This window comes from Spermophilus citellus (assembly GCF_964194105.1).
Source record: "Spermophilus citellus genome assembly, chromosome: 4".
NCBI classification, from domain to species: Eukaryota; Metazoa; Chordata; class Mammalia; order Rodentia; family Sciuridae; genus Spermophilus; species Spermophilus citellus.
The window spans coordinates 50179276-50201835 of record NC_138185.1 but is presented as its reverse complement, the minus strand read 5'-3'; the positions used below and the strand labels follow the sequence as shown (position 1 = coordinate 50201835).

At 41.3% G+C, this 22560-nt stretch overlaps 1 protein-coding gene across 1 annotated transcript in view; it reads right to left on the bottom strand.

The window, feature by feature from the left end:
• PYGB (glycogen phosphorylase B) overlaps window positions 1-22118 on the bottom strand; it is a 43859-nt gene extending 21741 nt beyond the window's left edge. Inside the window, exons 1-4 of the mRNA XM_081292144.1 lie at window positions 21741-22118; window positions 9120-9221; window positions 3816-3894; window positions 1589-1692 (exon numbers count right to left, since the gene is read on the bottom strand). Of these exons, the coding sequence (XP_081148270.1) occupies window positions 1589-1692; window positions 3816-3894; window positions 9120-9221; window positions 21741-21983 (528 nt within the window). The 5' untranslated portion in view covers window positions 21984-22118. The remainder of the gene's footprint in view (window positions 1-1588; window positions 1693-3815; window positions 3895-9119; window positions 9222-21740) is intronic.
• Between the last annotated feature and the right edge of the window lie 442 nt (window positions 22119-22560).

The window sequence follows — 22560 nt, the reverse complement described above, 5'->3', positions numbered from 1 at the left end:
TTAAAATAAAAAATAAAATAGGCTGGGAATGTAGCTCATGGTACAGCCCCCTGGGTTACAACTCCAGTACCACCAAAAAAAAAAAAACCAAAAAACCCAAACACACATTACTGAATCCAAGACATGGTGGCACAGCTGTAATGCCAGCTACTGGATAGGCTGAGGCAAAAAGGCCAGTCTGGGCAACAAAGTCAAAACCTGCCTCAAAATAAAATAAAAACATGGGAATGTAGCTCAGTGTCTAGCATGTATGAGGTCCTGGATTCAATCCCCAGTAACACACACTCTCACACAATCTATTTTATATCTCAAAAAGCTGTTATTTTAAAAAAGAAGAAAAGAAATCACCAAAAACTACTGCTTTAAAAATTAAACCATGAAAAAGGAAAGTATATTATATCACAAATACACAGGTACCAAGGGCTGAGCTGTTACCCTGAAAGGCTTGTAGTGGAAAGGCCTGAGATCCACTTCTATACTAGGCCTTCCTCAACGCAGCTTATGTTCCAAAAACTGTGCTCAGTGGCACCATGATCAGTACAATGATGCAAGAAAATTCCCATCAATAAGATTAAAAGTAGCCCCACTATTTAGCCCTTCAATTTGGTAGGAGTTGCTTTTCCTACCACCCTATGAAATGTACTCTGCTTATAAGTCATGGGATAAATTAATCTGACACACCAGTAAATGATTTTTTTTTTTTGGGGGGGGGGACTAGGGCACTTTACCACTGAGCTACCTACATCTCCAACCCTTTTTGAGACAGGGTCTAGCTAAGTTGCTTAGGGCCTCACCAAATTGATGAGGCTGGCTTCAACTTGCAATCCTTCTGCCTAGGCCTCCCAAGTTGCTGGGATTAGAGGCATGCACCACTATGCCCAGCCAAGTGAATGAATTCTGAAGTATTAAGTAACTAAAAAAAAAAATTCATTTTGGCGCTAGGGATTAACAGCAGGGCTTTGCAAACACTCTACCACTAAGCCACACCTCCAGCCCCTCAAAGTGTTAAAAGATTTAATGGTGAATACCTACACACCCACCATCTAAGCACTGTAATTTTTAATATTCTGCTATAACTGATTTATTGCAACTTCATCCATTAATTCATACATTTTTGAATGTGCTTCAAGGTAAGTTATAGACATTAGCACACATCTCCACTAATCACATGAGAATGCCTACCAGGATGAATTCTGAGAGTACTACCTTCTGCCCCATGTTTGGGCACTGCTGGGGAAAACAGCATGCAGCCTATGGCATCCTAACCCCCAGTTGCAGGTGGCCCTGTCTGGCATCTCCTTGTAAGTTCCAGGTGGGATTCTGTGTCCTGCCCCACATGACTTCCCTTTCACCACATAGGAGCCATTTGCAAGGGCTCACAAAGGAGCCAACCTGGCCAGGGCTACCAGGTACCAGAGAACATATGACACTATGCAGCTGGCTACCTTCCCACTGCACTTTGCAGAGGCCTGACCTGAAGTCTCTCCAGGGAGCGAAGAGCAAAAAAAAATTTACACTGAAAATATACCCGCTTACTTCCACTTATGAACAAGAATTGGAAACCAGTGAAAAGACCAATATCACCTACCTGCCAGCCATTGACAATCTTCTGGTTAAAAATCCCAAATTCATAACGGATTCCATAGCCGTATGCTGCCAGGCCCAGAGTAGCCATTGAATCAAGGAAACAGGCTGAAAAATCCAATTACAGATCAGACCATCAGCAAAATGGAAGCTGCTGGGCACCAAGACCCAGTAGGATGTGGCTGGCCCATAGTCAGATAAGGAGTGGGAGGTGATCAAGCCAGCTCAGGTTTCATAAAATTCAGGTATACTAGAACTCCCCTCCTCCATGGAATCTGGGGCCATGCCAAGGAAATACCAATGTGTGGGTGTGGGAGAGGGAGCAGGGAAAAGTAAAGAATCCCACAGAGATCATGGTGAAGCTTGATACTTCTCTAAACACAAAGTCCCCTCACTACCAACTCTCTCTCAGACATCTTCACTTATTCATGAGGCCTCCCCACCTTTCTGCACATTCTACTTAAAATCCATGTAGTTTTGATAGCAGGGACAATCACAAACTTCTCGCTACATACTGTTGAAGTAAACACAGAAATGGGTCCAGTGATGTACATTTCATGGCCCACAACACTTCAATATCCAAGCTCCAACATGCCATCAGAGTCCCCTTCTGAGGGACGCTGCCTTCTAGCAGCAGAAGCAGCCATGTCACCAAACTGAGCTCTTGTTCCAATCAAAACTTCTTGAAAGACAAACATAACAAAAACAATGGTTTGAATAAAGAATCAGGAGGCAGGCCTAGTAAACTTCTGGATTAAGAAGAAGGCTGAGGGTGTGCTCATTGGTAAAGCAGCACTCACCTCACATGTGCACACAATAGCCCTGGGTTCGATTCCCAGCACTGCAATAAAAGGAAGGAAGGGATGGAGAGAGGGAGGTCCCCCACATGGAACACTGGCGAACAAAATAAATGTCCAATTTATCAAACACATCTGAGTGTCAGATGCTCTGTTAGGGAGGCAGATCTATATATCCACAAACCTATGAGCTGGACTCTTGTGCTGGGACTCATTCTTACAGGACAGAAATAAACCAGATCAAGCCAGAAGGAGTTTGGTACTGCCTGAGTCTGCCCTGCTGGGAAGGACCTGTGCAGATAAAAGGTTGTTCACACCAGGCCAGAGGTAGAGGCATCCCAGGTCCAGAATACACAGGGCAAGAGGCAAGGAAAAGTATCTGAAGAAGGAAAAAGTAGGAATCTAGCAATGACCAATCAAATGTCATGGGGGTTAATGGGAATTAAGTGGTTGAAACCCTACAGCTCAGCCCCCTGGCAGAAGAAGCCCAGGCACACAGCCTCACACTCAGGGTGCCAAGAGGCTTTCTCTCCTGGCCTGGGGATGGTCTCCTGGGAGTGAAGTCAGCAAAAGCAAGATGTGCTTGGCCTGAGCTCACTGCATTTGAGAGGAGTATAGAAGGCACATATGAAGGTTGGGGACAGGCAGGCAATTTTTTTCTTTATATAGATCCATCTACTATTTTTTTTTTGAGAAAAACACGTTTCATTTAGAATTTTTGAAGAATTTAAGTTAACATTTAAAAGGCAAACACACTCCCACAGATACATTTTAGTGTGCACACTTAGTTTACAAAATGAAAACTTCCCAAGGGGGGACTGAAGTAGCTCAAAGCCAGGCCACCCTCCAACTCCCATCCATACACTGCCACAAAACCACTATTCCTACTTCCATGTTCTTTACCTAGCTCCCTCTGTCCAGAAAGGCTAGCAAAAAGAATTAAAACAGAAAACAACAACACTGTATATATTCTCAAATACAGTAGCCAGAGGGAGCAATATGCCACAAAGGCATATCTCTATGATGTTGGGGCCATCTGTTTTGTGTATTAAAACTATAGCTGCTCAGTGTAAGAGGAGTGACATGCACACCACATTTCCATCCCTCTGTCTTGCTCCCAAGAATTTTTGGTACTGGGAACCAGCTTACCCAGCACTAGCTACTTTAGTCTTCATGATAATCATGATAATTGTGAAGTATCCCTGTGGGACAGAAAATATACTTTTTTCCTTTTTTTTTTTTTTTACTGAGAGATAAAGATTTTAATTTGAAAACTAGATCACCCATCCACTCTGAGGGAGGCTGATATATCCTGACAAATCAGTGTCAAGAGAACATCTGACCTGGTCTACTCTGACCTTGGCCAATGGGCTAGGGACAAGTACAGGTTGCCCTCCAACTGTCCCAAGCCCTGTTCCTAAACAGAGCAGTTACCTGCCAGCCGCCCCAGGCCCCCATTTCCAAGGCCCGCATCCTCTTCTATTTCCTCTAGTTCTTCCAAGTCCAACCCCAACTGCAAATGAAAACAGGGGTAACATTTTAATACTATTTAATATTATCTCTCAAACAAAGATTGAAAAATATTCAAATCTTCTAAGTTTATCCCATTCTTTCAAACTTAAAAATCCCAAATTAAAATTAAATTTTAAATCAATGCAGAGAAATGAAAAGTCTTCAGGTATTTCAAAAACTAAAAACAAAAGTTAAAATTAGACATGGTTTAAATAGCAAAAGATTTATTGCCAGATTGTTAACCTATTTATGGTGAACAGATTATATGCTGCCTAAATATGAAACGAATGATTTGTGGGCAGAATTTATTTTTATTTTTTATTTTTATTTTTTAGTTGTAGATGGACACAATATCTTTGTTTTATTTATTTATTTTTGTATGCGGTGCTGAGGATCGAACCCAGTGCCTCACACATGTGAGGTGAGCGCTCAGCCACTGAGCTACAACCTGAGCCCCTGTGGGCAGGATTTTTGTTGCTGTTTTGTTTTGTTTTGAGATAGGATTTTGCCATGTCACCCAGGCTGACCTTGAACCTCTAGACTCAAGCAATCCTGCCTCAGCCTCTTGAATAACTGGAATTACAGGCACATGGCACTGAATATGGCTTGAAACCAATTTTAACAATTCCCTAATTTCAAACATGATCAAATATTTATATGTTGTTTTTCTTAAAGCCAAAACCTAAAAGTACTTTCCTCATATTCAAACCATCTAGTGAAAAAGATACGGCATGTTAAAAATCAGAGAAAACACAGCAGAGTCCCAACTACTTAAAGTGTCTTAAAACCATTCTAGAAACCAGGCATTGTGGCACACGCCTGTAATCCCAGTGACTTCAGAGGCTAAGGAAGGAAGATCCAAATTCGAGACCAGCCTCAGCAATACAGTGAGACCCTATCTCAAAATAAAAAACAAAAGAACTGTTGATATAGTTCAGTGGTAGAGTTCGAGCCTCCACAACATAAAGTCTGTCTCAAAATTAAAAATTAAAAAGGGCTGGGTCTGGGGTTGTAGCTCAGTGGTTCAGTGCTTGCCTCCTATGCATGAGGCACTGGGTTCAATCCTCAGCACCACATTAAAAATAAATAAATAAATAAATATTGTGTCCATCTACAACAAAAAAAAATTTTTTTAAAGGGCTGGCGATGTATAACTCAATAGTATAGCATCACAGGGTTCAATCCTTAGTACTGCAAAAAAAAAAAAATCCAAAATGTAGATTTCAAGCCTCTCAATTATAGCATTATGGTATATGATAAATATTCTATTAATGTGGCTTTAGTATGTATAAAATTCACAAATTATTAATATTATCTGGGTCAATAATTTTGAAATTTTTTGGACTTAGGGGGAATCCAAAAAGTTTTTTGCTTATGAATTATATCTATCAAATTAATTATTTATCAAGTTAAAAATTAAAATGAAGAAAAATGTTAAAGTGTGTGTTGCATATGGATATGTATATATACATATACAGCATGTGTGTATATATGTTATACACACACACACACACACACACACAAATTCATTTAAAAATAACAAACTGGGCACAGTGGAGCATGTCCACAATCCCAGCTATTTGAGAGGCTGAGGCAGAAGAATTCAAAGAAACTTTGCTTATCTACTTTCTGTCTCTATGAAATTGCCTACTGGGGACATTTAAAAGCAAACATCCAATATGTGGCATTTTGTGGCTGGTTTCTTTCAATTTAGCATAACATTATCAAGGTTCCACGGATGAGCCTTCAGGACATTTTTTGTTTTTAAGTATTGGGATTCAACTCAGGGGCACTCAACCACTGAGCCACATCTCCAGCTCCACTTTGTATTTTATTTAGAGACAGGGTCTCACTGAGTTGCTTAGGGCCTCATGGTTGCTAAGGCTGGCTTTGAACTTGGGATCCTCCTGCCTCGAGCTGTGTGCCACCACACCTGGTTCCTTCAGGACATTTTGCTAAATGAATAAGTCAGTCACAAAAGGTCAAATTCACAGAAACAGAAAGCAGAATGGTAGTTTCCAGGATCTAGGGAGATGGGAACAGAGTTTCAATTTAGGAAAAAGAAAAGGTTCTGTAGATGGGTACTGGTGATAGTTGTATAACAATGTGAATGTGCTTAATGCCACTCAACTGCACATTTAAAAATGGCTCAGAAGGTGAATTTAAGGTTATATTCATTTTACCACAAAATTTTTTAATGGGGAAAAAAAAAAAGTTTAACATAATGTGGGGGTTTATTTCTACACTCTCCAACTAATTCTGTTGGTCTGTTATGTCTAACCTGATTGCCATACCATACAATCTCAATGACCTTTGCTTTATTGGGAAGTGTGAGTTGTTGTTTTTCAACATTATTATTGAAAAAAATTGTTTTTCTTTTTCAACACTGTGTTGACTATTCCTGGTCCCTTTCAATTCCATCTAGATTTTAGGATCAGCTTCTCAGTCACAGAAGTCAACTGGAGTTGGAATAGGGATAGTGCTGAATTTGAGGAGTATTGCCATCTTGACAATATTAATTCTTCCAAGCTGTTAACATGAGATGTCTTCCCATTAAGTCATCCTTAATTTATTTTAACTCTATTTGTTCTCAGAATACAGGTGTTATGTTTTGTTTTTGCTTTTGCTAAATTTACACCTAAGTATTTTATTCTTTTTGATGCTATTGTAATTGGAATTGTGTCATTTTGCATTATTCATTGCAGATGCATAAAAATACTGTTAATTTTTATAGACAAATACTATATCCTGCAACTATGCTAATCTCACTCACTAATTCTAATGCTTGTTTAATGGATTCCTTAGGATTTTCTACTTCATGTCATCTGCAAACAGAGGTTTTGCTTCTTTTTAAGACGGATGCCTTGTTTCATTTTCTGCTTCTTTCTTTTTAAGATGGATGCTTTGTTTCATTTTCTTATAAAAATACCCTCTCTAGAATTTCCAGTACAATGTTAGGAAATGGTGAGAGCATACATCTTTGGACAAAGCATACACACAAGATGAGGACACAATCAGTCAAATGCAGAGTGTAGAAACTGTAAGATAAACCTAGTTCTTACAGATTTATCTGTAAATAAATAGTAAGGCAAAAAATTTAGAAAATAAAAAAAAAGAGGAAATGCATATAAATTATGAGAAGTTTAAGAGCTATAAGCCAAATGCATCTAAATTATTATAAGAAATTTATGTACTGCCTGAAAAACTGATGATATTAAAGGGTTATTATTATTAATATTTTAGGGATCACAATGGTACAACTGTTTTTAAGAGTCCCTATCTTTTAGAGATACCTATTAAAATTTATCTGGGAGTACAAGGATATAAGTAAAGCATGACTGGCCATAAGCCATGTAATAGGTATGTGGAAAAGTTTACTATAACAGTTACTCAATTTTTATATATACTTACAATTTCCTATAGTTAAAACAATTTTAATAAACTTAATCAAGAGAGAGCTGCTTCTTCTGAAGTACTAGTTTTGAGAGTAAATTGCTCCCTAACCTCTCCAGCTCTATATGATGCATTGGTTCATTTTTTTCTAATACTACACTCTAAATAGGGAGGCCCTTGGGGAAGAGGCTTGTTAAAGCCCTGTGTCCTAGTTTCCTCCCACTCAAAGCATCTGGCACCCATATTAAAACTCGAAGCACTCAGCAAATGTGGACTGGGAGCCATGAAGGTCTAGTCACCACAAAAACCTTTCTAACAGAAGATTATTGCATATTTATGGTATAGTTTCTAAAATCTTTATCTAAAAAGTATTTTTAAAAGTTTCAACAACTAAAACACTTCTACAACTGTAAAATCCACAGAAGGTATGACTAAGATACTATGTTCTATGCTCCTTACAGACACATTCTAAAGTGACTATTCGGTAAACTTAAATGTCAGGTCACCTGCCAGGGTAACTTCTATCCTGAAAACTTTCCCATACACATGCCAAGGGAAAGGAAGCTGTGGGGTCACACCCTAGAACTTCTCCACTGGAGACCTGGAAATAATTTTTTTTTTCATGGTGCTGGAGATTGAACCCATGGCCTTGTACACTCAAGGCAAGCCCTCTACAATCTATCAATTGAGCTATATCCCGTCTGGAATTTTTTTTTCTTTTTTTTTTTTTTGGTATCAGTGATTGAACTCAGGGGCACACAACTACTGAGCCACATTCCCAGCCCAATTTTGTATTTTATTTAAAGACAGGGTCTCATTGAGTTGCTTGGCGCCTCACTTTTGCTGAGGCTGGCTTTGAACTCATGATCCTCCTGACTGAGCCTCCCAAGCCTCTGGGATTACAGGCAGAAAATAAAATTTTTGCTCCATGTATCAACTCAACTAAGCACTATATTATATACCTCAGGCACTAAGAAGGGGACTTATATCCCCAAACAAGCTCCACAAGTTCCTTCCACTCAAACCCAACAAGAGCAAAAGCAGGAGCAGGGGGCTGGTAGGGAGGACCCCTCACTGAAAACCTTCCCATACACATGCCAAGGGAAAGGAACTTCTCCACTGGAGACCTGTGTACCAGGAGATGGCAGGAAAAGGAGACAGACTAGGAAGACAGAGCTGAAACCAATCATAGCTCTGCTCTAAGACTACAAATGACCTGTGAAAGGGTTAAGCCCAAAGGGATTCAATGTTAATGAGGTGCCATTAAGGAAAAACAGTTTTTATTCTGATTAAGAAAAATCACCTTTTTTTTTTAAGTAGAAAGTAGTTTTTATTATAATTATCATTATTTTTGTTATGACTCTAAAACATTACTTTCAATTTATTTTAGGGCTTATGTAAGTATATTTTTGTCACCTGTTTTTTTCCCCCCCTATATAATGTGAGCCACTCCGGGCTTTCTTCCATCAAGAAGACCAGCTTTTTAACTAGGAGGTTATCTTAGGGGTATATGTGGAGGATCAGGTCTGGGTTACCAAGTTAATAAAGCAAGCAGAAATGGGCAATAACAATCACTTTTCCCATGTTCTAAACATGCCCCTGGGGTGGGAGTGAGAAGTACTGCACAATTCAACCCAGTCCTTGCACTCCATGTATTATCATCCCCTTCTCCTCTTGAGGGAGAAGAAATTGCCCTCCAACCCATATCCCTCCAGTAGGGTAGAACACATTTGCCCATTCCCAGATTGTGGCCAATCGTAACATCTGTGTTGACCTCTGGGACTTCAAGGGCCACAGAAGCCAACCAGAAGCCCAGACACAAGAGCCCCATACCTGATAAATAGCTTCGTCACATGCATTCTGAAGGCCCAGGTTCACCATCGTGTTCTGCAATGTACGGCCCATGTAGAATTCCAGGGAAAGATAATAAATGCGCTGAGGAAGCAAAGGAAAGAATTTTAGATTTATCATTCCATCCCCACACACAGGTAGGTTAAGGGCTACGAAAAGGCTATGAAAAGGCTCATGAAGCATCCACTTGGTTCTTTCACTTACATTAATTCCATGCTGACACCACACATGTAAGGACAGCTCACCCAGAGCACAGGATATTTTCCCTGCACTCTTGAGTTTCCAGTGAAAATAAACTGAGTTTTCCTGATGTGTGGATTAAGCCTTATACTTGAGAACAAGGCTCCCCAAAACTGGGCAGATTCCAGGCTGAGAATAGGTTGGCCTCTCACCAGCTGTGTGCCCATGGGCAAAAGTATGTCTTCACTTTTCTAAGATAGGATAAAACAACTCTACAAAGTAGGGAAAATATTTGCAAGTATTAAATGTAGCTGGACACGGTGGCTGGCACCTGTAGTTCTAGTTACTCGGGAGGCTGAGGCAAGAGGGGTACTTGAGCCCAGGAATTTGAGGCCCATCTGGTGACATAGTAAGACCCCTATAACCAAAATGTAAATCAACAACAAACAAAAGAGAATTACTAGCCAGCACAGTGGCACACACCTGTAATCCCAGCTTGGGAGGCAAAGGAAGAAGATCCTGAGTTCAAACCAGCCTCAGCAATGGTGAGGCCCTAAGCAACTCAGTGAAACCCTGTCTCTAAATAAAATACAAAACAGAACTGGGGATGTGGCTCAGTGGTTCAGTACCCCTGAGTTCAATCCACAATAACCCCCCCAAAAAAGAGAGAATTCCTGATCACAGATTTTGAAACACACATGCAACATCAGCACAATCAATAAATGCTGGGTGTCTGAATGAATGCATCCATTTCCACAAGGCAGAAGTCAATTTTGCTGGGGATGGAACTTGTGGGCCTTGCACATGCTAGGCAAGTGCTCTATAACTAAGTCACACCACAGCCCAGAAGTCTGGTTTCTGCCTGCTGCCTAGTGGCTGGTTTAGGGACTCATAAATGCTATCTTGGTACCCTTGCGAATGTGGCGCTGCAAGCAGTCCGAAGCGCTCTAGCTGCGGCCCTGGTGCGCTCTGCCCGCTCGCCCCTGTCGGATGAGGGTGGGCGTTGTTCGGACGCTGCGCACCAGACCCATTCTGCTCTCCGTGCATAAATTCACAGAGAAACAGGAATGGATAACTACAGAAAATGGTATTGGAACAGTGGGAATCAGCAATTTTGCACAGGAAGCTCTGGGAGATGTTGTTTATTGTAGTCTTCCTGAAGTTGGAACAAAATTGAAAAAACAAGATGAGTTTGGTGCTTTGGAAAGTGTGAAAGCTGCCAGTGAACTCTATTCTCCTCTATCAGGAGAAGTAACTGAAATTAATGAGGCACTTGCAGAAAACCCAGGGCTTGTGAACAAATCTTGTTATGAAGATGGTTGGCTGATAAAGATGACACTGAGTGACCCTTCAGAACTAGATGACCTAATGAGCGAAGAAGCATATGAGTATTATGTAAAATCTATTGAGGAGTGAAAATGGCACCCTAAATAAACTAGTGTGGAATAACTGCAGCAGTTGTCTTATAGAAGACTTAAAAACTATTCTTAACGATGCTACTGGAAGAAGATACCCCTTAACTTCCCAATGACTGCCGATAAACACAATATGCATCTTTTTTACAATTCCTTATGAGTTTTAGAGTAGGCACTAGGTTGATATCAGAATTCATGAAATTATCTGTGGTAAAAATACTTATAAAAAAGTATGTAATTCAAGGATAATCTTGTTATAAGCCTAATATAATACTGTAACGTGCTTACATCCATCCCTGGATCTGAGTCAATATACTTAATGATCTTCCACTTGAAAAAAACTGGACATAGAGGAAAGTGTGTGTTGTACAGTGTCAGAAAAACAATACTGTCTTAATTTTATAATGTACTGCATTCACTGGTGTTATTTTTATACACTGAAACAGCAGCTTGCAACAAAATAAGAAATAAAATATTCAACTTCAAAAAAAAAAAATGCTATCTTGTGTTAAATGAGGTGATTTAGGCCAGGCATGGCAGTTCACAACTTTAATCCCAGCACAGGAGGACCACAGGGAAGTTCAAAGTGAGCCTTGGCAACTTAGTAAGGCTGTAAGCAACTTAGTGAGACCCTGTCTCAAATTAAAATTAAAAGTGCTAGCAATGTGTTTCAGTGGTTGAACACCCTTGGGTTCAATTCCTGCTACCAAAAAAAAAAAAAAAAAAAAAGAGGTGATTTAACCAGGACTACTATCATATGTAGTGCTACTGAACCCCAAATAGGGTTCCAAAACCTCATATGTTGGGGCTCAGAAAATGATGATATCCCATGCAGGCACAGTGGTACCCACCTATAGTCTCAGTAACTTGGGAGGCTGAGGCAGAAGGGTTGCAAGTTCAAGGACAGCCTTAGCAAGTTAGTACAAAGGACTAGGGATTTAGCTTATTAGTAAAGGACTCCTGAGTTCAATCCCGTGTGTGTGTGTGTGTGTGTGTGTGTGTGTGTGTGTATTTCACATACACATACTCCAAAGACTGCTGCTATGGACATGCTGAGAAGCCTCAGAATCCATCTCAGAATCAAGGTCCCTATCACCTCCCCTTGTTTCTCTCTATCCCAGTCCAAGGAGCAGCATTATGTGACCAGATCCTCCAAAGGAGAAACAGAGTCATCTTCAATCTTCATCCTCTGAAATTTTGTTAACCAGAAAATACTAAACAGTCTCAGGGGACTGCAGTCTGTCAATATATCTGGACAGACGTTTTTCACATACCAATGTCCTCTGTCTTGGTCAGTTCAGTGTTCCAAAGGTCATCATTTACAAACCTCTGTCTGTTCTGCAAGCCAAACCAACTATATCCCAGGCTTCTGTATATTCTCCAATGAATTCCCCTAAAAACTGGGCTATCCTTTGAATTCCCTTAAAAATCAGTTTCTAGTCCTCTAAAAATTGCCGACATCCCTACTTTTCGCCCTATGCCCTATGAATGGGTATTTAAGTTTCAATTTTCTGCCCTTTCCTCTGAAAGGAAAATTTACACTTTGCAAAAATACACTTTGTATATGTCTAATTTTTCCCCGAGCACATTAACATATTTGTTTATTCTCCCATATAATCTGTCTATTGTCAGTTCACCCCTGTGAATCTTCAGAGGGCAAAGGGAAGCCTTTTGTTTGTCCCTACACATATGCACTCTATCATGTACCAGTCACAGGAAATATGTAAATAAAAGAAATGTCAATAAAACCACTGAAAACCAAAAGATAGGGAGCAGAAGGTACATTGCAAAAAGTTAGAAAGTATTTTGAATGATTTTGTCGTAAAGACTTGATAAATGTTGGAGGAGATAGATACCATGTATACATACACCAAAGCATCACAAGGTAAAGTCAAAACATAACAACAAAAAAAAGCGGGGGGGGGGGGGGGGGGAGGGAGAGACAGCCCTAAAGGAAGATACCACGGAATGAGGGCAAAGCCAAAACAAAACATGGCTGAAAAAAATTGAAGGAAAAGGTGGAGAAAAGACAATCAACATGGAAGACAAAAGACACCTAACTTTGGCATAATTTGTATTCCTGAAAAAAGAAAGTGAGCCAGCATGGTGGCCTATGAGTTTGAGGCCAGCGTGTGTGCGGGGGTGGCGGGGGGTGGGGGGTTACTTGAGCTAAAAAAGTTTTTAAAAAAAAAAAAAAAAAAAAAAGGACTGAACTGGGAATGTGCAAGTGAATAAAACATCAAGCTGGGCACAGTGGCACTTCCCAAAAGTTCGGAAGGCTGAGGCAAGAGGACCACAAGTTCAAAGTCAACCTCAGCAACTTGGTAAGAACCTGTCTTGAAATAAAATAAAAACATAAATAAAAGAACTGGGGATGTGGTTCCATGTTTAAAAAAACAGAGTACAGTCTTTGATGGCCTCTTTTCTGTTTTGTTTTTGGCCTTTTGTTTTTGTATCATGGGGATCGATCCCAGTGGTACTCTATCACTAAACTACATTCCCAGCCCTTTTAATTTTTTGAGACAGGGTCTCACTATATTGCCCAAGCTGGCCTCCAAATAATATATATTATATATATGTTTTTTTAGTTGTAGGTGGACATAATACCTTTATTTTATTTTTATGTGGTGCCTTTCACATGCAAGGCAAGTACTCTACTACTGAGCTACAAACCCAGCCCTGGCCTCCAGCTTTTGATCCTTCTGCCTCAGCCTCCCAAATAGCTGGAATTATATTATGTGCTATTGCACCCAGTTGATAACCTGTTTTTACTTTTTTACTCATTTGAACATATGGCTTCTAAATTACTATCCAAATTCCAACATCCTTAAAATCACAAAAACATTGCAATGTAATTAACAAGTCCTCACAGTTGCTGTGGGTAAAACTCCCATTCCCATGACTCACAGTCCATTGCTTCTTGCTGACTTTTCATCACCTTGGACTTTATTTACACTACACTTGAACCAACTTATTATTTTATGGGGTTTCCATAGCAGTCTGCCTTCCCACCCACAAAGAAGACTGTGGGTATTTATAACAAATGTGAAAACATACTGGGCCCAGCTAGAACTCAGCTGCCTGAGAAAATACTGAATTAAGGGTTCATACACAATAATTTCCTTTTTTCTATGTACAGTATCCCCACTTTTCTGAAGGGTACACATTCAAACACTCCAGTGGAAACCTGAAACTATGGACAGTACCAAATATTTCACAGGCTAAGCATCCCTCATCTGATAATTTTTGGATAAGAGATGCTCAAATGGCAAATTATACAAATATTCCAAAATCTGAAAAATTCTGAAATCTGCAACACTTCTGGTCCCAAGCCATTCAGATAAAGGATATAAAACTACATTTACTATGTTTTTTCATAAATGTATAATCTATAATAAAATTTAATTTATAAATGAAGCATACTAAGAGATGAACATCAATAAAAGAAAAATAATATTGTTATTTAATATTAAATATATTTTAATGAAAGCTATGTGAAAGTGTCCTCTCTCAAAGATATCTTATGGCCCTGTAGATTTTAGCAACTTTAGCATATAATGTTTTCTTTCCTAAACCAAGAACTTTCACTTTTTCACTTAAGAGAAGAACTTTACTTCTTCTGTTTCACATATCCAAATTCCCAAGACCACTGTTCTTGTGCTTTGAAGCCATTATTTGGTAAAATAAGAGTTACTTAAACATAAGCTCAGTGGTGGAGTGCCCTTGAGTTCAACCTCCAGTTACCTGCCCCTCCCCCCCCAAAAAAACCCACTGATTTACAGAGTATTTCAAAGAGACATCTGCTTCCCATGTTTACTGAAGTACTATTCACAGTAGCCAAGATAGAGAAAATGTGATGTATATACACAATGGAACATTATTCAGCCATAAAAGGGATAATGTGGGGTAAGAGATGTAGCTCAGTGGTAGAACATTTGCCTAGTGTACAGGCCCTGGGCCCAATCTCCAGTACTGAAAACACACACACACACACACACACACACACAGAGAGAGAGAGAGAGAAAGAATAAAGTCCTGTTATCTCCAACAATCTGAACAGAACTGGAGGACCTTCTGTTGAATGAAATAAGCCAGGCACAAAGAGACAAACACCACACAATCTCACTCATATATGGAATCTAAACTTCTCATAGAAGTTGCAAACAGAATAGTAGATTCTAGGGAGGAAGAAATGGGGAAAGGTCAGTCAATAGGTAGTATTTTTTAAAAAATTACTTTTTAGTTGTAGTTGGACATAATACCTTTATTTTACTTATTTACTTTTATGTGGTGCTGAGGATTGAACCCAGGGCCTGGCCCGTGCTAGGCAAGCACTTGACCACTGAGCCACAACCCCAGCCCGAAACCCCCACCCCGGTATGTTTCAGATGGCTAGGAAAGTTAAGTTCTAGTGTTGTATTGCACAGTAGGGAACTAATGACAATACGCTGAATATTTCCAAAAAACTAGATTTTGAATGTTTTCACTACAACGAAATGAAGTTTGGCAAGATATGCTGACCCCATCATATAACATCACACAATATAGACATGAACTGAAATATCACATGGTTTCACAAAAATATGTACAACTTTAATGTATTAAGTTAAAATCTTTTTAAATAAAAAAGTCCATTGATATAAAGTGTTAATGTCATCCAAAAACCCCCTTCACAGAAATATTTGTAATTATGTTCATATTTGGGCACTGTGTCCCAGCCACGGTGACACATAAAACTAGCCATTATAGCTTATAACAGCAGAGGACAGACTGTCTTCTAAGAAAGTTGTGGTGCACACACATTGGTAGACAAATGATGGCCAAACCCTCCCTTCCACTTGGCCAGCTATCAGGGTGAACAGCAACACAGAACAGCTGCCCACCATCAGCTTCAGGCCAGAGAAAATAATTAAGTTATCTGCTGCCCGGGAAGCCTGCCCATGGAATACAAGGTCAACTACACACACCCAAGTGGAAATACATCAGAATGACTGGGAGTGTCAGAAAGACTCCAGCAGCTGTTCTCACTACTGGCTAGCTAAAACAAAATCCCAGAAATGGGGATCAGAGCAGGCAGGGCTACAAAACACTGCCCAGAATTATTCTCCTTTAAAACATCTGGTTACAGCCAGACCATAAAGAGTAATTGTATTCATTGTGATTCTTTTATTAGGAATATTTGGGCAGGGACTGGGGATATAGCTCAGTTAGTAGAGTGCTTGCTTCGCACTGGTACAATCCCCAGCACCACACACACACAAAAAAAAATTGTGTGTGTGTGTGTGTATATATATACATATACATATATATATGTATATTTGAGCCAGAGTTGTAGTTCAGTTGGTAGAGCATTTGCCTAGCATGTATGAAGCACTGGATTTGATCTTCAGGACTACATAAAAATTAATAAAAGTATTGTGCCCATCTATAACTAAAAATTAAAAAAAAAAAAAGAAATATTTAAAAGACAAAAGTTTGGGCCCCATAGTAGAGCTGCTTTTCCTTAATTGCAGTCAGGTCATAAGCTTACGGGGAAAAAGCCATAGTGACCTGACACTGATGTGGTCAGCTTTATGTAAACCCATGGAAATAACACAGATTGGACAACAAAGATCTGTGACTCCCAAAACTAGGCATAATCTTTCATTTTTTGGGGGACCAGAACTTAGGATCTGTATTTTGGGTCCTAACCTTGCACCTGAATTTAGCCCATTCTCCTTCCCCTACTGTCCCACCCCAACATTCTATCTGAAGCCTTTTATTAGTTGGAACTTTTTGCATTACACCTTGCTTAAACATACTCAAATTCTTTATGGAGACAGAATATCTAAATAAAATTTAAACATCTTTTTTAAAAAAAATATTTATTTGTTTTTGTTTTGTTTTAGGTGGACACAATATCTTCATTTTATTTTTATGTGGTGCTGAGAATCGAACCCAGTGCCTCAGGCATGCTAGGCGAGCATGCTACCACTTGAGCCACATCCCCAGCCTGAAACATCTTATAAAAAACAAATTCTAACATGTTGGAATGCCAAGAAATCTCAGAAATAGATTCTCCCTTCATTTAAAGAAGAAAAAACTGAGGCCATACCCACAGTGACAGACTGAGTGGTAAAGCCAGGACTGAAATGAGTTTGAGGCCTTGGGGTATAACTTGGTACTTGGGTGTTTGCCTAGCACATACAAGGACCCAGGTTCAATCTTCAACACCACAAAAGGAAAATTTTTTGCATAAGTAGTGCAGATTCATATGCAACCCTCCCTTACCACCCAACTCTTCCAGTCCCTGGGTGAGTGGAGTCTCAGGCACTATAGTTTGAATCCAGAGTTCATTCTTGACCTTGCCAATTTTAGAGAATCCAAGAAATGACTGTGTTGCAGAATGAGGCCATTCATGGAGCCAAAGTGACATGTGTGGGGAGGCTGACATAGTACATGACCAGCATTTGTCTCCCCTTCTGATTGGTGTGGCATTGTCGGTCACCCTGTGATCTGGTTGCCTATGTAAAACAGACAGTAGCCCCGATTTTTAGGGTTGAGAAAATGCAATGGTCTTCGTGCATGGGCGTGCCTTCCTACATCCCCATAGGTCCAGCTACTCTCACCTGTTCCTTTGTGATATTTCCCCTTGCCATGTTTGGGATAGAATGTTCCATGGAAACGCCCTTTGTATGTCCCCTTCTCTTACTCTGCCCTTGTGTGTGGCCTACCTAGAAGTCAGTCATCCTGCTGATAGCAGACATCATGAAGCTAGACTCAGCCCCTGAAACCTGACCCCTTGCCTCATTTGAATGGCTTCTCCTCAATAAAAGGGGTCAGCACTCGCTCTAGTGCTTGCTCTGGCGCGGTCTCTCTCTCTCTCTCTCTCTCTCTCTCTCTCTCTCTTTCTGTGGACCCTTAAGATCAGAGGAGGGGCTGGGGATATGGCTCTTGCGGTAGCGCGCTCGCCTGGCATGCGTGCGGCCCGGGTTCGATCCTCAGCACCACATACAAAGATGTTGTGTCCGCCGAGAACTAAAAAATAAATATTAAAATTCTAAAAAAAAAAAAAAAAAAAAAAAAGATCAGAGGAGCCGTCACAGCACCCCCAAATAAAAAGGTATTTCTGTCTCTTGTGTGGTTATTTCGCACAGCCCAGTTCCCCTGAAGTGACCCTTGAGTGTTTAAATCGCTGGGAACGGGACAGACAGGGAACGTCCTCTCTCATGGATTCTTGCAATCATGCTGGAAAGATTTCAGAAACACCTTGCAACTTAGGTAGCAAGCATGAGCTTATTAGGAGAGAGGGGAAAAGGGGAAAAGGAGACACTCTCAAACGAGAGGGACAGCATGCCCCTCCTGCTCTCTTGATGTACTGGGGGTTCCAGGGAATCTTCCTGAGAGTCCACCTCATGTCCACTTCTTGACTTGTGACCCACAGCAGGTTTGTGTTAAACTTCCAAGTCTCCACTGTGCATGATCTCCTATTATAATGACATGCTAAATATCCAAGGCAACTCCAGATCACTTTGGCCCACTGAGCAGTTCTAATTGGAACTTTTTTATGGTTGGGTAGGGGGTGCTTCTAATTGTTTTCTCTATCCTCAGTTCTGTAATTTGACCAGTCTAAAGATCACAAAAAGAATTGGGGTTGTAGTTAAGTAAGTGGTAGACCAATTACCTTGCAAATGTGAGGCACTGCTCACCAGCACCACGTAAAACTAAATAAACAAAATAAAGGTATTGTATCCATCTACAACTAAAAATATATCTTAAAAAAAAAAATCACAAAAGCCACCCCTGCTTTAGGGTAACTTGCATTCTTATCAGCTTTTGGGCCAGCACTTCTCCTGTAAATAACAGGTTGTTTATTGAGGCATATAGCATATCCTATTGACTGAATCCAAGCAGGTAAATTGTTTTTTAAAATAATTTACCTGGGCTGGGGATATAGCTCAGCTGGTAAAGTGTTTGCCTTGCATGCACAAGGCCCTGGGTTCAATCCCAGAAAGGAAGGAAGGAAGAAAGAAAAATAAAGTTTAAATTCTTTAAAATAAATAAATAAATAAGATCATGGGGAGGACAGCATAGTAGGTATAGTTTATAGAATTTATCCCCTTACCTTCATGTTCCCATCACTCATGGCTGTTCCCTATCATATATGATAACTAAGCACCCTGGGCACTCCAAGTTTCTATTACTTAAAATGAAGCACTAAAGTCACAAAACAATAGATTCAACACTACACTATTTTATGTAATAAAAGTAAGTTTCTACCAGTAAAGGAAAAAAATATATAGAATACAAAATATTTAACATTTACAATGTTACTATTAGGTAGTCATATTAATTTTTTTCCTACTGGCTCATCTGTGTTTCCTAATTTTTTCTCCAGTAATCATAAGGACTTAACATATTTTCAAAAACAAAAATAATAAATATAAGCATTATATCTTATTAAACATAGTGTCATATCACAGTCTAAGATGTGCTGGTACCAGTCCCTGAGGCAATTTCTAGGGCTTGGGGTATAGCTCTAAGGTATTTTTTTTTTTATTGGAAGCCCATTTCCTCTCATAGGCTCTGGCAGAGTCTTGTTTCTGGCATTACAGGCTGAGAAAAAAGATGATGAGCTTATTTTCATCATGAATTAGCCAGAGAAGCACTTAAACTTCAACTTTCCACTTTTAAATGGACTTTCTATCCGGAACAGGCAAACAAGACTTCCATTTACGGGCTGTGTGGTTTCTTTAAAGAAGAAAGGTTTCCACCTACAGCCACAGACCTCTCACCAAGGAGCAAGGCAATATGTTGTTGGAGAAACTAATTTTACTCATGAAGGTCATTTCCTTAATCCCTGGGACCATCACTGACTGGCCTCTCTAGGATACAATTATATGCAAAAACTCTAGCAGGAACTCTAAGGTGTCATCCAGTTCCTGGGACATGCCCTTGAATGTGCAAGCAAAACTGTACCTTTGTCATCCACTGCTTGGACAATAAAAATGTTGCATACCACAGCTCTCCCACTGGCAGAGAATTCTGGGGGAGCCACTGCCTCTTGGCCAGCTTCCCTGGCAGTCATCCCAAGCCCTTGTTGTAATAACCTGTTTTAGTCATTTGGTGCCGCTTCTTTCTAAGCTGTCTTGCACACTAAATACTGAAGAGGCTCAAATGGATTTCTAACAGATCTGTCTTTTTTACCATCTGTATTTTATAAGAGAAATCAATTTTGAAAACCAATCAATCTCACTGTTAACAATTATTAAATATATCTTAATGTCCTACAAATATATCCTACAATACCATCAACAAAGCACCTGTCCAGTTTCCAGGTGTCTACTGCAAATCAAATCTTTGCAAATTTGCCTCAAGCCTGCTAGTGTCTTTTTCTCAACAATTTTCACCCTACCTTAGTATAGGAAAGACAAAACTCTTCATGGGGGGCTGGGGATGTGGCTCAAGCGGTAGCACGCTGGCCTGGCATGCGTGCGGCCCGGGTTCGATCCTCAGCACCACATACCAACAAGGATGTTGTGTCCACCGAGAACTAAAAAATAAATATTAAAAATTCTCTCTCTCTCTCCTCTCTCACTCTCTCTTTAAAAAAAAAAAAAACTCTTCATGGTAAAAACAAACAACAACAACAACAACAACAACAAAAAACTGGCAACAGAGGGCTGTCCAAGATTATGATGCACCCATGACACTGAAAACCAGGAAGTAAGCATTTACTGACTTGGAAAACTGTTTCCAAGTGAAAAAGTTACAACTGTTTATGAATGAAACAGAAAAGCCACAAAATTGTGCAACATACTTTTAAAAATAATGTATATGTATACTTAGGGATAGGACAAAATCTGGAAGAGCATAAAACTACATTTAACATGGTTAAGAATTAGTGAGGGCTATCAATAACTTTCTTTAATGATTTTGTATTTTTCTAATTGCAAGTTAATTTTTTGCAAAATATAAAAAGTAACAATTACTAAAACAATCTATGTGAATCCAAGAAAATTTTTTCTTTTTTTAATTTATTTTTTAGTTGTAGTTGGACACAATACCTTTATTTTATTTATTTTTTATGGGGTGCTGAGGACTGAACCAGGGCTTCACATGTGCTAGGCGAGCGCTCTACCACTGAGCCACAACCCCAGCACCCCACCCCCGCCAAGCAAAATTTTTCAAAAATTTTTCAATTTTTTTCTGGGAACTTCAAAGACGGAGCCTTCTCCCAGGAATCCATCTCTGAGCTTGGGACCAGTCCTGCTTTAATCAGGAAACAAAATGATTTTCTCCTAATCACCCTTGCCAAGAAAAGCCCCACAATTCCCTGCTGATTACTGACCTCACCCCCTTCCAATCCATAAAACTACCAGGCCTGGTTCCAGTACCCTTTTCTCCCACTCCCTGCTGCAGAAAATCAAAAAGAGTGGAGAGTGGGGGAGGGGGGTCAGAAAGAAAGCACAGACCTGCAGCCATCACTCAAGAAGAGCCGGGCTAAAACTCAGGCGGAAAATTCCACCACGATCTCCGCCACAGGTTCTGCAGGGAACATGGGAACCCTGCAAGGCGCCGGCTCCTAGCGGAAAGGTCTCACGATCTCCGCCCAATGCTAACAAGCCCCAGGCCTCCAGTGCCCCGACGTCCAAGGATTCCAGGCGACAACCGGAATCTGCTCATCCCAAACTGTGCAGAGGGCGGGGGACGGTTCGCCGCAGGCTGACCCCCGCCCAAAGCCATCCACCGTGAGAGGCGAGGGCGCGGATCAGCGAAGGGCTGCGGGAGATGGGTGCACCGGAGCTGGGGTTAACAGGGAAGTGGTCGCCCTCCCTAGACCAATATCGATATCGACGCCTACACACGTCTTCAGAGAAGGATGCCAGCAACGGGATGCCCTTTGGGGTCAGGGGGAGCCAGCCAGCAGCGCGGCAGGGAGCACGGCCAGGCAGTCGCGACCCCGCCCCACCTACGCGACCCGGGCAGGAGGTCTCGGCCTCCGAGCCGAGAGGGGGAGCCGCCTCACCTTGGGGTCACGCTCGTAATAGTGCTGCTGTGTACGGATCCAGCGGCCGACCAGGTGGTCGCGCACGGTGTGGGCTAGCGCGAAGAAGTAGTCGCGAGGCGTGGCCACGTTGCGGTCCTTGACCAGAGTGAAGTGCAGATGCCGGTTGAAGCTCTTCCGCACCTCCGCCACGTCGCCCAACCCCGCCAGGCCGCGCACACTGATCTGCTTCCGCCTCTCGCTGTCCGTCAGTGGCTTCGCCATCGCGCCGGCCGAAGAGGAGGTGGAAGAGAAGACCAGAGAGGAGAAGCTGACACCAAAGATGCTGCAGCGGCTCTGGCGCCAAGGACTGCGGCTTTGGCTGGCTGGCAGGGGCCGCGCCTGCGCGCCGCGTGGGGGGCGGGACCGCGCCGCGGAGAGAGGCCCAGCCTGGCCAGGGGGACGGGACACGGGGAGGGGCGGGCCCTGCGGGGGCGGGGCCGCGCTGCGGGAAAAGACCTCGCAGGGCCCGGAGGGGTTTTAACTCAGAAGGGCCTCCAGGAGGGGTTTTAACTCAGAAGGGCAAAAGGTATCCTGTTTCCTAAATGAGAAAGCTGGTATATTGGAAGCTGAGGCGACCTACCTCCCAAGAGCTGAGATTTGCCTCGATGGATCAAAAATGAGAGGCGACTAGAGGGAGCTGAAGAACTGCTGCTAGCTCATCAATCCAGGAGAGGGGTTCTGCTGTGCCCGGACATATTGGAGTTTCTGGGATCCAGAAACTCCATTTCTACACAAGGTCACCAGCTGTCCTCCTCTGGGAGTGACCTGAGTGCTGGATTGTGGCTGAGGCCTGGCAAAT